Raw genomic sequence first — 14363 nt, forward strand, 5'->3', positions numbered from 1 at the left:
TGACTGGGATGTTAAGGAATCTGTCCCAGGGACAATTAGGAGCCTGTGCCACCCAGAGATTAATCTAATCCAACTAAGTACAATGACTGGAAGAAATGAAGCTTCGTATTAATACCCTGACAGATGAAGACTGCCAAATAAAACAGCAACAAAAAAGTGATTGCATACGTTAGACTGATCATAAAAAAGTGCCAGCATTTTAACCATTTTGCCCCACAAAAATGGCTATTTTATATGATTTAAACAACTGATATATGAGTATTTTCTCAATATTTTATCATGAAAATGTCCAAACACATAATAAAACTGTAAGACTTTTACAGAGAGTATCTGTACACCTATCAGTTAGAGTCCATCATTAACATTTTATTATAATGCTTATGGCAGCCATGTCTCCATTCATTAATTCATTTTATATGTGTAAAGCACTACAAAATAAATTATGGACATTAGTTGACTTCCCCTAAGTACTTACAATTCAATACTTCTTTGTTTCATATGTAAAACTTACATAAAATGAAATGCTCTAATTTTAACTGTACAATACCTGAATTTTCACAAAAATATATATCGATAACCCCTATCAAGACACAGAGCATCACCACCACCCCTAAGTTCTCCAGGCCCTTCCCAGTCACACTCCACTCCAGCCTCAACCCTACAGGCAGCCCCACTGTTCTCGTTTTTCACTGTGGGTTAGTTTTACCTGCTCTTGAAATGTCATAAAAATGGTACCACATGACCTGTGCTTGTTTGTGTAAGGCTTTGCTACCTCAGCTTTCTGTTCCTGAGAGCCATGAGTGTTATGATAGCAATAGTTTATTGTTTTCTATTGCTGTGTAGAATCCATTGTATAAACACACCGGAGTATATCAGAGCCTATTCCCTTTTCCTGTTAGTAGAAGCCTGGACTCTTTCCCATTTTAGACTACTACAAATAAAGCTGCTAGGAATATTCTTATAAAAGACTACTGCTTGCATATTAGAGACATATGCATAGGTCACAGGGCCACATACATTTAGTATTATAAGAAACTGTCATCCCTTTTCCCATTTATATACCCAACAAGAATGTCCGACAGTTCTTTCACTCTATAATCTTGTCAATGTTTGGTGTTGTCAGTCTTTAATTTTAGCCACTCTAGTGCCTATGCAGTTGTATCTCTTTATGGTTTAACTTTCATTCCTCTGAGAATGAATGTTTGAGCAGTTTTTTCATGTGCTCATTGACCGTTTGTCTTTTGTGAACTGTTCAAATTGTTTACATATGTGCCTGTTTTTGTAGCCTTTTTAATTGAATTGTAGAATTTCTTTGTATTTTCTGGACACCTGTCCTTTCACAGATACATGGTTACGAATTTTCTCCCAGGCTATGTCTTTCCTATTAATTTTATTAAAGAATCTTTTGATGGTTTTAAGTTTTTAATTTTGATGTTGCCTACGTATTCACTTTACATATTTTTAAATATATCATCAAACTGGAAAATGTTTCTTAAACTTTAACAGAGTTTCCATGCTTCGCATTCTGAAATGTGACATCTTCTTCAGCACTTACACAAAATCACTGGATCTGTGACATACAGTCATTGGCAGAAGCCTCATTCATTATTAGCTCAAACACTGTGCCACTGAAAAGGAAGGTCATGAAATCAAAGGCTAATATGTCAACTAAATGTCTATTAGTGGTATGTATCACAGAGAGTAAAAGCAAGAGAAAGTTTGATAATTTTGTGCAATATTTTCATTAGTTATGATGAGTTACAAAAACTTTCTAATCCATTTATTTTCCCTTCAAATTCAGCTCGATGGAATAAGTCTAATTCTTCTGCCATCCAAAAGCCCTGCCAACGCTTGAACCCCTTGACTTCTTTCAAGGAGCAGTTTACATGTACTTTTATTTGTATGTTTCCTTCCCACAAATTTAAATTACCAGACTGTTGTAACAGGAGAAAACAAAATAGTGTCTCTTCACTGTGATTTTCACTGTCCGCCTCATAAAATCTTTAGAAAAATAACACACACAAAAAAAACCCAACATATTTTAGAGAGAAGGCATACAGTTTACCTATTGAGACTTTGTGGAAGAAAATATAATTTAATTTTAAAAATCCTTCTGTAAAGGACATCAAGAATTCAAAAGTGGGTTGGAAGATCAGTTTAAAAAACATTATTGGAATTAATCAGGAAAATTTGAATGAGGACTTGACGTTACGTAACAGTGCTGCAACAGTGTTAAATTTCTGAGCATGGTAATTACATTATGATTACCATTGTGATTACATTGGAGCACATCCTTGTTCTTAGGAAAAACATGCTGAAGAACTCAGAGGAAAAGTATCATGATTTAACTTTCAAATGGTTCAGCGGCAAAATGAAGAGATAATGCAAAGCATCAAAATATTACTGACTGGTGAATCTAAAGGTTCTTTCTTGTAACTGTCTTGAAGTTTTGAATTTTTTCAAATTAAAAAGGTGGGAAAATACAGATTTCCAGGCCCTTGTTGTCTTAAAGAATCAGATACTCCAGAGCGTAAGGACCAAGAATCTGAACTATTTAAAACCCCCATGTTCATTCGTCATTGGATTCTAGGTAAGTAAAAAAGAATTTTTAAAGAAAGCTTCAAGTTTTAAGGTTGTTTCTAGAGATAACTAGAAAAATCTGAACACATGGAATGCATTTAGATAATCCTGTATCAATGTTACATTCCTTGAGTTTGAGAACTCTACTGTGATTATGTAGGAGAATGTCCTTGTCCTTAGTTGATACCTGGAAAAGTAGTTAAGCGAGTTAAAACTGTCATGATGACAACTTATTTTCAAAGAGTTCCAAAGGGGCGGGGGGCGGGGTGAGAATAAGATACACACAGAGCAAATGCGGCAAATTACTCAGAGTTGGTAAATCCAGGTGAATAGTATATGAGTCTTTCAATGGACCGATCTCTTTGCTGTTATGTGGGTTGAAAAGTTTCAAAAAAAAAAAAGGTTGGAAAAATATAAAAATAAAAATTAAATGAAACCAGCTTTTAAAAAAAGATGAAAGAAGTCAAGAATCAAGTCCTAAACCCAGTAGTAATGAAAAGAATACCAGTTCAGCCTCTAGTCTCAAATTTATTAAAAACCAAAGGGAAAACTGTCTCCACTTGAGGTGTCCTTCATGAGAGGTGAGCTCCAGTATCTCCATCTTCTTGCTGGACACATCCCACAGACGCCCTGAGTTTCACCTCAAATCCACCTGGGAGAATAAACCTAACTCCTTGGCCACCTGGAAGCCATTCGAATCAAACCCTTGGAGTCGGTGATGTCCCCAAAAATTATCCAGGCCAGCCAGACCCAGGGTTTTCGCCTCTCCCTCACACTATGGTTTAAAATCTGTGTTAGCTTGCAGAGCTGAAAGTACCTTGTTTTGCAGATTATTTCTGGTCAACATATAATTTCCCTTACCCAAGGGCCTCATCCAAAAGCTCATCCCCTCTGAGCAGTCTCCGTCACGGCCCCCAACACGCCGCCCCCACAACTGAAACCACGAATCCAGATGCAGCCTGACCAACACAAGGTGGGACCTCCGCCTCCCTCATTCCGGACACTAATAACACTAATACTGCAGGACAGTCTTCACCCACCGCATCATGCAGGCAACTCGCTCCGACACTGCAAGTATTAAAAAACCAAACAAACAAAATACTAGGGCTTCTTAAAAAAAAATAAAAAATTAAAATCTACCGCTTCGAGCCTATACTGAACAGTGGGTTCATTTTGCAAATGTGTGCTAACCCCATTCAAGTCCGCCTTCCCAAGCAGGCCGTTCTTTCGCATAATGTGTCTTTTCCTCCTGGTACTATTTTTCCCTCAGAGCACTGTGCCACACACAAATGTAATTAGCATTAACTGGGCAGGTCTCTCTTGCACTTGACATTAACCCATTAATCCTGCACTCTGTGGGTACAGTTCTACAGTCAACTATGACTCAAACTATAACATGTGGCCTAGGGGATTTTCAGAGATGCTGTTGAATACCTTGGTGAAGTAAGGAAAAATGACAAGATAGCATCCTGATCACGTAGTCTCCAAGGCTCATCGAAATGCATAATTAGTTGTTGTTGTTGTTTTTAAATAACCCGAACTTAGTAAACCTGCAGTGTTTCCTAGTGTTCATGGTTTTCTTTTCTAAGTATTTTAAAAAAAAAAATTAATTCTAGATGTTAATTCACCCAAACTTGGTCTATACTTTCAACTGAATTCTAATCATAAACCCGAGTATGCATTATTATTCTATAGAAACTGACAAGCTGATTCTAAAATGTATATGGATATAAAAAGAACCTACAATACCCAGAGCTATCTTAAACGGAACAATGAAGTTGGAAGATTTACACTACCTGATTTTAAGATTTATTACATTGCTAGAGTAATCAAGAGTATATGGTAAAAGCATAAGGACAAATAGGTAACGACAACAACAGACAAAAAACAGAATAGAGATCGGAAACAGGCTTATTACATAAGATATATATGGGTATATTATACTGTCATTTGCTTTTTGACAAAAGAACTAAAAGCAATGCAATAATAAAAGTAAACTCTTTTCAACAAATGGCACCAGAACTGGATATTCATATGGAAAAACATAAAACTAATCCAAACTGATCTGAGATGGGTCGTAGAACTAAACATAAAAACTAAAACTATAAAACTTCGAGAAGAAAATACAGGAGGGCTCCACGACTGGGGAAAAGGAAAAGCTCCTTAGACGAGATACAGAAAGCAAAAAGCGTTAAAAAAATTCAATATTAAAAATATTTATTTTTCAAAAATACTATTAAGAAAATGAAAAGGTAAACTATAGATGGGGAGAAATATTTGTAATACATATATCTGAAGAGAACGTCTATCCAGAATATTCAAAATTTACAGCTCAATAACAACCAAAAAGCAATAAAAAATGGTTTGGCAGATAAACAGAAACTTCACAAAAGAATATAATGTGTATGGCCAATATGCACAAGTGCCTGACATCATCAGTCATCAGGGAAATACAAGTTCCAGCTACATGGAAAAGCCACCGAAAACCCACCAGAATAGCCAAAGGAAAGAAAACTGACACCACCAAATGTTGGTACAGATGTAGAACAACCAGAATTACCACACATTGTTGGCAGGAGTATAAAATATATTGTACAACCACTCTGGAAACAGTCTGGCAGGTTTTTAAAAAAAACGAAACATACCTCTATCCCATAAGCCAGGAATTTCTCTCCTAGGTACTTGCTGAAGAGAATTGAGGACATATGTTAACCAAAACACAAACAAACAAAAAAACCCAAAAACAAAAACAAGAAAACACTTCTACATTATTCGCAGAAATTTCTTCATACTGCTCCAAACTAGGAATAACCCGTGTGTCCACTAATGAAAAAATGGATAAACACAGGGTGCCATAAACATTCAAGGGACTACTTGGCAATAAAAAGGAACATGGTGCTCCTCCCGTGCCTGATGAACTTCAAAAACACACGTGAGTCAGAGAAGCCATACGCAAAAAGTACTTCGAAAATGGAGTTCTAGGACAGACACAACCAATTCAGAGTGAGAAAATTAAGTATACTAGTTGCCTCTGACAGCAGAGGTGGTGGCATGGTAGGTGCTTGAGAGAATTTTCTGGAAGATGGAAATATTTTCTATCTTAACAGGTTGGTGGGTTACACAGATGCATATATATTTATAAATACTCCTCAAATCATATACTAAGTTTTGTGCAATTCAACACATAAAAATATTACCTCGGGGAGGGTAAAAAACACAAATGTTGAGCTCTAATGCGTAAATGTTTAGAAATGAGGTGTAAAGATATCTACAAATTACTTTGAAATGCATAAAAAACAAGATTAATTGATGAATATGATGTAAAGCAAATATATTCAATGTTAACTACTGTAAAAATGTAAGTGATGGGGTCATCATTTTTTTACTTGGGTACATATTTTAATATTTTCATAATAAAATGTTGGTTTAAAAAATATCAAGTACTTAGACTAAATCGAATAAAAGATGTATATGACTTTTGGATAAAATTATAAAAATTAACTATAACATTTAAATAAATAAGAAATTATACTATGTTCATGTATAGAAAAGCTCAATATTATAAATGTGTTATTTGTTCCAAATTGTTTTACAAATTCAATACAATTCCGGTCAAAATCCTGAAATATTTTTCATGAAACTTAATCGATAAGCAAGTTCTAAAATGTATAATCCTGATGAGGAAAGGTGCAAAATCTGCAAGGCCGATGGAGAAGACAGGATGAAAGGACCTGCCCTGTCAGATATGCGACGGAACACCTGTGTGAGGTTCTGCTCCTACACACTTGGACCAAAAGAGCCCCACAAATTTATACACAATAGGTGCAACTCAAGAGTCATGTAGAAAGGAGACATTCTAATGGTACAGGAAGCCATTCCTTAAAAATACTGGATTAGATCCCTACCTCGCAATAAACATAATAAAATTTACGACTGGTAGTTTAGACATTTAAACATGAAAAAGCAAAATGTAAGATATTTTGGAAGAAAGCAGAATGTTTTATTATCTCTGTGTTAGAAAAGATGTCTTAAATAAAGCCCAAAAGCATAAACTATAAAGTAGAAAATAGAAAAATTATACTATTATTAAAAATCTAAAAATTCTGTTCAACAAAACACCACAGAAAATGACAATGTGAATACATAGACAAGGAGAAGCCCCTCACCATGCAACAACTCAAAGGCTCAGAAAAAAAATCCAAAGGTTCAGGATAAAGAAAGAAATTCTACAAATCAAAACTAAAAAAGCAAAAAAAAAAAAAAACCAGGAAAAAAGGCAAAATACATGAAGGCGTAATTCACAGAAAAGGAAGAAAACTAAGCCAACCTGTTTTCAACAGCAGGATGGCTCAACAAAAGAGGACCGTTCACACAGTGAAGGACTATATATACGAAAATGGAGAGCCAGAGTTTGATAGACTCCCAAACAGTATCAAAACTAGTATGCCAAGTGTGAGCCTATTCATAAAACTATTTTTAACATGTGCCAAACAAGCATACATCCTTCCTAAGCAGTTTTCATATTTATTGCTTTTAACAACAGATGTATTTTACATGAATGGATAATAGTTTGCAGCATAACATTATATATTATTTGTGTCTATATATTATGTATTATAAAGAAGTGCATGAGAATGATTATCACAAAATGGGGATAAATACAGGAGAGGAGAAACCAAGAGTTTGGTAACATTTTATTTCTTCACGGGAATGGTAGGTACGTGGGTATTCACTGCATTATTCCATATACATTATACATAGGTCATAAGTAGGTAATATTTCAAACAGAATTTTAAAGAGGAGCATATAGAAATACTGGCACTCTAGAAGTTAGAGGGATGAGTTACTGCCAAATAGCATAATTTATAAAACTCAGTAAGTGACAACTCATCTTATTCAAAATAATTTAATTCAAAAAAATGAAAAAGTGAAACTAAATGCTAGGTATTCTTTCAATAAACATTAACAACACAGATTCTTATTTTCGTGTAAGAAAAAAAAAAAAACAACTGCTCCTAAATAAAATTTATATGTGAACCTGAGGCCAAAAAGGCTTTTCAGTATACCAGCTCAAGAATATTGAAATTAAAAACAGGGTGTGAAAGATGGGAGAGAAATTATCTATATTAACAGTATAAGCAACAACAAACAGAAGTTAGAGACAGGATAGAACAACAAAACAGCAGTGACTCTGCAGAAAGGAATGGCACAAAAGGCTGCCAAACATGTAGACAATATAAGATAAGAAAAAGCAGTTACATAATACTGGTTATGGAATAAAATTATTTTACCAAACAATATTCTCTCACTTTAAAATTAAGACTGATGCGTGCTGGCTTCCACACAGAGTGAGTCATTGGGTTAAATCTGTAGGCGAATGTGCGGGAGAAGCGCTGGCATTTCTCCAAGTACAGCAACAGTGGCTTCCACTCTGTTCCAACTGGACACCCTTCCTCCACCGTTCCCAGCCCCGCTTAATTCATTAACCCCAAATTAGAGCACAGAGAGCATCTATGACAGATGATGACAGTCATACTGCAGCCAGAATGACCAGAAGGTTTTTGAAGGATCTGGGCTGTTCCTCGGCCCCGTGTGAGATCCAGGTGGCTTGCCTGGAACTCACACGGGGCCAAGGAACAGCCCAGATCCTTCAAAAACCTTCTGTAACTATTTTTTAAAAGATTTATTCACCAAGTGAGCTCCAATTTTCCTTTGAGTCTAAGAGGTTATCTGTAGCAAATTTGTCTTCAGGTATCATCAAAACCTGATTGGAACTAAATTACATTCAGTGATTTGCTGTTAAAAGATAACCACAACAGCTAAAGGTAAACTAAGAAACATCCCTGAGAAAAAAAATTTCAAATGCAGACCAAATGCCTAAAGCACTCTCATCTCAGCAGAAGAAAGTAAATAAAATTTTAAAAAATAATAATAACTAACAAGAAAATACTATCCTGGCTCCCAGCACCACTAAGAAAGAAGAAAGTCAAAAGGTGAAAGCACTGGGAGAAATGCCCCCAGAGGCACACAGGGAAGAAGAGAAGGAAGAAACGAATATCTCAATCTCTAATCCTCTAACAGAAATGACCAGAACTGTAGGCCCAAACCGGAAATGTGTACCCCCCAGAAAGACTGACGCCGATGCATGCAGTGCTGAGTGGATGCTCCGCAGCGGACACTGAAACACATAAGTGTGCCCGAGCACCCCTGCAGCTCCCAAGAGATGGCTGAGGCTTTCCCCAGAGATTTGGGTAAACTGTAGACCGGGTGTATGCACGCACGGGTTTAAGAGAATTTAAAAAAAGGTTTTTTGTATCTTGGCACAGAATGAAATTAAACCACTTAAAAGATGCAGAAATATCCAAGACACAAACTTAGTTGCATATTTTCATGATATTAAAACAGTGTGGTGGAAGAGCATCAAAAGACTAAAATGTATCTGAGCTCTAGTAAAATAAAATAATGTTACAGACCTCAGAGGGATTGTAGTAAATGTGCAACTTGAAGGCTGATATGCAACTGGGATACTTACACCTCCAGAGGGAGACAGAAAGTGTCAAGTGGTACTCAAAGCCACAGTACGAAAAGGACCTCTAGAACCTCTATTTTACTTAAAACATAGATGCTATGAATATAACGAAAATGATTTTTTTTTTACGATATGTCATCTAAAAATTTCAAGAATGCAATGAATGGCCTGCTTAGCTCTATATCCTTATCCTTATATTCTCCAAAATTCTGTACTCATCCTTATATAAGTACTTTAATAAAAACATCTGAGAAACACGAAGGCCTATAAAATTGGTTTTAGAGACTATTACAACTCTGAAAAGAAAGAAGAGAATAATTCTTTCCCATTTGAGGAAACAGATTAGACAATCTGAGTAACTTGCCACGTGGTTCTTAAATCAATCTGAATCAGGTCAACAGGCTCTCAAACTACATAGCCTTTCTAGAGAAAAAAAAGGTTTATTATTGGGACCAGAGAGCTCAAGGGTTAAATCTCTGCTGCTACCTAAACTAGGGTAGAGAGCCCACAGAGCCTTCATCGAAGTTACTCTGCGGGGTAATGAGCTAAAAATGAAAACCTCTCATTTTCTAGTAATCTCTCAGAGATACATGATTTTAAAACAAGACTAAAATATAAATCTCTCCTTTTACTTCCTAAACCCAATACAGGTAAATGTTTTTGGTCTTTTTTAAATGTGTTCAAGAATTCTCTTGGAACATTTTAGTACTTGGCTTCATATGATCCAGCCAAATGGACAAAATGCTATTCCACTAAACACAAAAACAGTGCCCAGTTCTTGTAGTGGAAGAATTATGTTCTTCCTAGTTTTTTATCCGAGAATGACTAATAGAGGATTCAGCAGCTGGCCTTAACTGATAGTGGACTTACGAAGGAATATCACCAAAGCCTCTTCATTCAAGGATGCCAGAATGCAATCAGCAGTGTATTGCATTCATTAGTTACTAAGTAGTCTAAGAGATACTGAAAGTAGAAAAAAAAAATTCTAAATGATTAATATTCATCAAAAGAATCTGTGAATATATAAATTTTACAGATAATCCATGAATGCATTTAATTCCACATAAGAGAAGCTTAAATAAATAAGGCTGCTAGGGACAAAATCTTACTATTATATTTCAAAATCTGATGTTGGAGACTTTTGAGAGTAGTGGCTAAGAGTTTTTAAGTAGTTGTCCATCAACAGTTTTGAGTACGTACAAGGCTGATTAAATAAGAAACTAGTTGGTGTTACAGAATCTGAAGCTTCCAATGAGAGGAAATAGTGTTCTACAGTGACACCTACCGGTAAAGGGAAACAGAGCAGCACGATGGTATTAGATAAACAGATGTTACATCCCTGTAGCATGTAGAGATATGGGGGAAAAAGACGGAATGATATTCAAAAGGGAAAAATTAAACAAAAACATTACACATACCGGTGTCTTTGTACTGCAAAATAAGTCCAAAAGGACATCATGATCCCTTTTAAACAAAGATTTTCAATTCCATACATCTGAAACTGGTTTTCTCTGGCTCCTCGGCCATACGAATCAAATTTTCATATGCAAGTTAAAGGTAAGATGTCCAATTTACTCATGTCCTTTTTATATTTTAAAGTATAAACTGAATAAGGTAAAATTGAGCTCCGTAGGCTACTAGACATTTTACCAGTTTTAAATTTAAGCTGAGTAAAATGAAAAGCAGGCACTTGCTTGAAGTTATATAAATCCCCAGAGTTTCAGTTTCCAAACATCGCTTTTCAACAAAAATAAACAGAAGGCCAGATTACCACCTTTTTTTTCTAAAAGGCATGCTTCAAAAGACCGGGTCCTTTTTACCCCATATAAAGATTTAACCAATAATGTTTAACGTAACCAATGTCATCATTAGCTTAAGACTGCCAATGCAAAACATCTCAAAAAACTTACTTTTTCAGCCCACGTACTTCTCAAACTAAGATTTTCAAATGTACTGTTTCAAACGTAATTTTAGCCAAAGGAAATTTAATTAGTGATATGACAAAAGCACTCTTTTCCTAAACTACTGGTAGTGTGCCATAGAGCCAGAAGGTAACTTAATCTACTTTAAGATACGATAAAATCTTACAAATTAGACAACCTAAAATTCACGTATTACGGTATAATGAATGCATAACAGAAAACCTGAGTTCTAGCCTTGGATCTTCCATGAAGTGGGTTACCAATACCTACATAGTCTTTAACGAACTAGACAACCTTTGTGGACATTAATTTCCTCATCTGTAAGATTAGAGGCAGAACTAAATGGGCCTCACAGTAATATCATTGCTAAAATTTCTGCAATTATGTGATTTCCCCTGCAGATGGGAACAGCAACAAAAGAGAAGCTGCCCTTATGTTTCAGGTACATCCAGCTATCAGAAAATAGTATAAATAAAATCGCATTGTCAGAGTGCAGCGTGACTGTTTACCACTAAAAGAATCCTCATTTCCATCTCCAGTACCTTCTACCTGGCACACAGTCAGAACTCAATTTTTACTGGAAAAAATACCTGCAGAAAAAGAATACTCATTGTGTACCATGCAAACTCCAATACCAACTCTCTAAATGCTTTGGGGGTTTTGTTTTTATTTTGTTTTGTAATACAAGGACTTTTAATATATTCTCTTTTACATACTATGACTGTTTCACGACAATTATGGAATCAATGTGTAAAATGCTTAAAAGGCTGTAGATCTTCAAATATGGACAGAGCTTGTTCTAAAATGCCTGAATATGAAAGTCAGAATATATTCATTTAGGTCACAACATTTCCTAAATTTATTACCTGCCTGTTAAAACTGGTTCAGTTATTGAACCAGTAGGGGTGGGAACCCTATGTACACAATTAGCAATACTAATTCTTACCAATAAAAGGCCATATAACGAGACTTCCTCAGGTGCAGTCAGTCTTCTCTACTCATGATCGGAAAGGATAAAATGGAACAAAGATGTGCTTCCCTTGTGAGCAGAATCAGAAAACTTCCCAAAACAACATCAAAGTCTTGTTCACCAGCTTTCTAAGTTGGTCCTCAAATGGCACAATGGTCTCTTCTCATTGGAAACTTTAAAAAGTGTAGCCAGAGCCACCTGAGCCAGTTCGTCTACACTATTCTGCCTGTTTTAAGCCACTGACTGGCATTTAAGGACAAGTGTCAAAGGAACACAAACTTTTTCTTATGTCAAAGGTGAATTACTATGCTTGCTTTGAACTTGAAACTGTCCTTTTCCATTGACAAAACAAATATTAGTTCTCAGAATATAAACTTGTGCGATGACTTAATTGCACTGCTTTCACCATTTTCACTCACTAATCAAATATTTAGTGAGCCAGGACCATTCTAGGAGTTGTGAATAAGAATGAACAAGAGGAGAGAGTAAGACAGGACAATACACATGAAAATAAGATCATTTCAGATGGTGATAAATGCTATAAACAAATAGTTCTTTGAAGTAGGACTATGGTTATCTGATTCATTTTCTTGATATGTATGAATACGCTACATGTTTACCTCAGGAAACAAAGAATCTAAATCATTTCAAAAAAGAAAGTTTACAGCTCACATTCAATACACATGTGTATTGCAGTTTCAATAGCCTATGAGTCAAAAGAAGTATAAAAGAAACCGAGAACCGCTGAAATATGAGATGAAACAGATTTAAAACACATGCTCTCTCTCTCTTTGCTGAGTAAGCACATGGAGAAAGGTGAATAATCATTAGATTTTTTTAAAGAAAAGACTATAACAGAGAAACTTGCCCAGTATTCTACGGTATGGTGATCTTTAATAGGCAACTACAACGCATGTTAGGAAAGCTACATAAAGGCAAAAATATTTAATTTCCAAAAACATTCAAATCACTCCTCCCGCCCCACCATCCCACACCCCCTGTAGATTATCCTTTGAGTTGCTCTTAAAAGCGGCTGATTTGGCAGGAACTTATTTTCTCTGACTTTGGCTCATTTCCAAACTCCCCCAAATACGCGGGCAAAAGTAAATTGTTTCTCTCACTTCCATCTTCAACCCCACGGAAAGCCAGGAAGGTGTCCACCAATAACCTCCATCTCAGCTGCACCCTGCAGGTGAGGGATCAGCCGAGAAGGGGCTCAACAGCGTGACCAACCGGAGGCCGCGAACCCCGCTCTTCTGGGCCCCTGAAGCCGGTTCACCGGGCCCACCAAGCGCAGCCTCCGCCCGCGCCAAGAGGAGGAGCGACGCGGAGGATGGAGGAGACGCACGGCGGGACCTGGAGAGATGGGACCGCATCGCCCGCCGCCCGGACCCCACCCCCGGGTCCGATCCCGACCCCCGGCTCACGGCCCCAGACCCCCGCCCGGAGCGCCTCTGACCTCTCCGGGCCCCTGGGCTGCTGCTGCCGCCGCCGCTGCTGCTGCTGCTGCCGGAGCCGCTACTACTGCTGCTATTGCCGCCGCCGCCGCCGCCGCCCTTGGCATTCTTGCGCGGGGCCATCGCGCGCACCGCGGGAGCAGGCGAGGGTTGGCGGACTCCCTTGGTGCGTGGGAGGCACGGGGGGCGCGGGGACCGCTGGCGGCAGCGGGCGCTGCAGCGAGGGTGCTGGCCGCGACTCCTACAGCAGCGCCTGTGCCTCGGCACCTCCCGCCGCGCCTCGGAGGACTTTCGCCCGTGTGCCGGCTGCGCGCGCCCGGTCCTCGTGAGCGCCGAATCTCTGACTCCCGTCGGAGGCGAGAGCGCGCAGCCAGCCGGCCCTCTCGTCCATGCCCCTTCCCGGCCGAGCCCCGCCTCCTCCCCGCCCCCGGAAGGCTGAGTGACGCGGGCGAGGACCTATCACAAGGGCCTCTGTGAGGGGTGGCACTCTGCCGCGGTTCTCCGCCCCCCGCAGACTTTGGGCTGTTGTGGCACCACGCAGCCGCCTGTGAGCGCGAACCGGTTTCTGCTTTCCAGTCTGTCCCGGTCCTTTGGAACGTGGCAAACGTGGAAGCCGAGAGGGCTCTCGCGAGCGTTGGAGGACCCCGCACGCTCGGGATGGGGCGGGGCATGGAGGCGGGGCCGGCGGACACGTGTGCAGCGTCCGCACGGTGCGCGCAGCATCTAGGCCTTTCCCTGGGAATTTTGTTCATGCCCCACTTCCCTAGTCAGACAGCAAGAAATGCAGTCCCTCTTCCTGCGAAAGAGCTGTGTTTCTTGTATTAGTATTAGGACATTTCTGAAATTGTGCTGGGTAAGCACATGAAATTGTGCTTAAGCCACACGTAATTGATCAGTTCTCTTTT

At 38.5% G+C, this 14363-nt stretch overlaps 1 protein-coding gene across 3 annotated transcripts in view; it reads right to left on the reverse strand.

The window, feature by feature from the left end:
• The window catches only part of ASPH (aspartate beta-hydroxylase), a 187196-nt gene extending 173086 nt beyond the window's left edge, over positions 1–14110 (reverse strand). The window contains exon 1 of one of the 3 annotated variants that reach the window (XM_023530068.1): positions 13461–13851. In XM_023530068.1, coding sequence (XP_023385836.1) covers positions 13461–13581 — 121 coding nt within the window. In that variant the 5' untranslated portion in view covers positions 13582–13851. Of the gene's footprint in view, positions 1–13460 lie in introns of all 3 variants that reach the window. The other 2 variants (XM_023530067.1, XM_023530069.1) reach the window with 2 other exon arrangements.
• Positions 14111–14363: the final 253 nt, after the last annotated feature.

Source organism: Pteropus vampyrus, unplaced genomic scaffold, assembly GCF_000151845.1.
Source record: "Pteropus vampyrus isolate Shadow unplaced genomic scaffold, Pvam_2.0 Scaffold45, whole genome shotgun sequence".
Taxonomy (NCBI): Eukaryota; Metazoa; Chordata; class Mammalia; order Chiroptera; family Pteropodidae; genus Pteropus; species Pteropus vampyrus.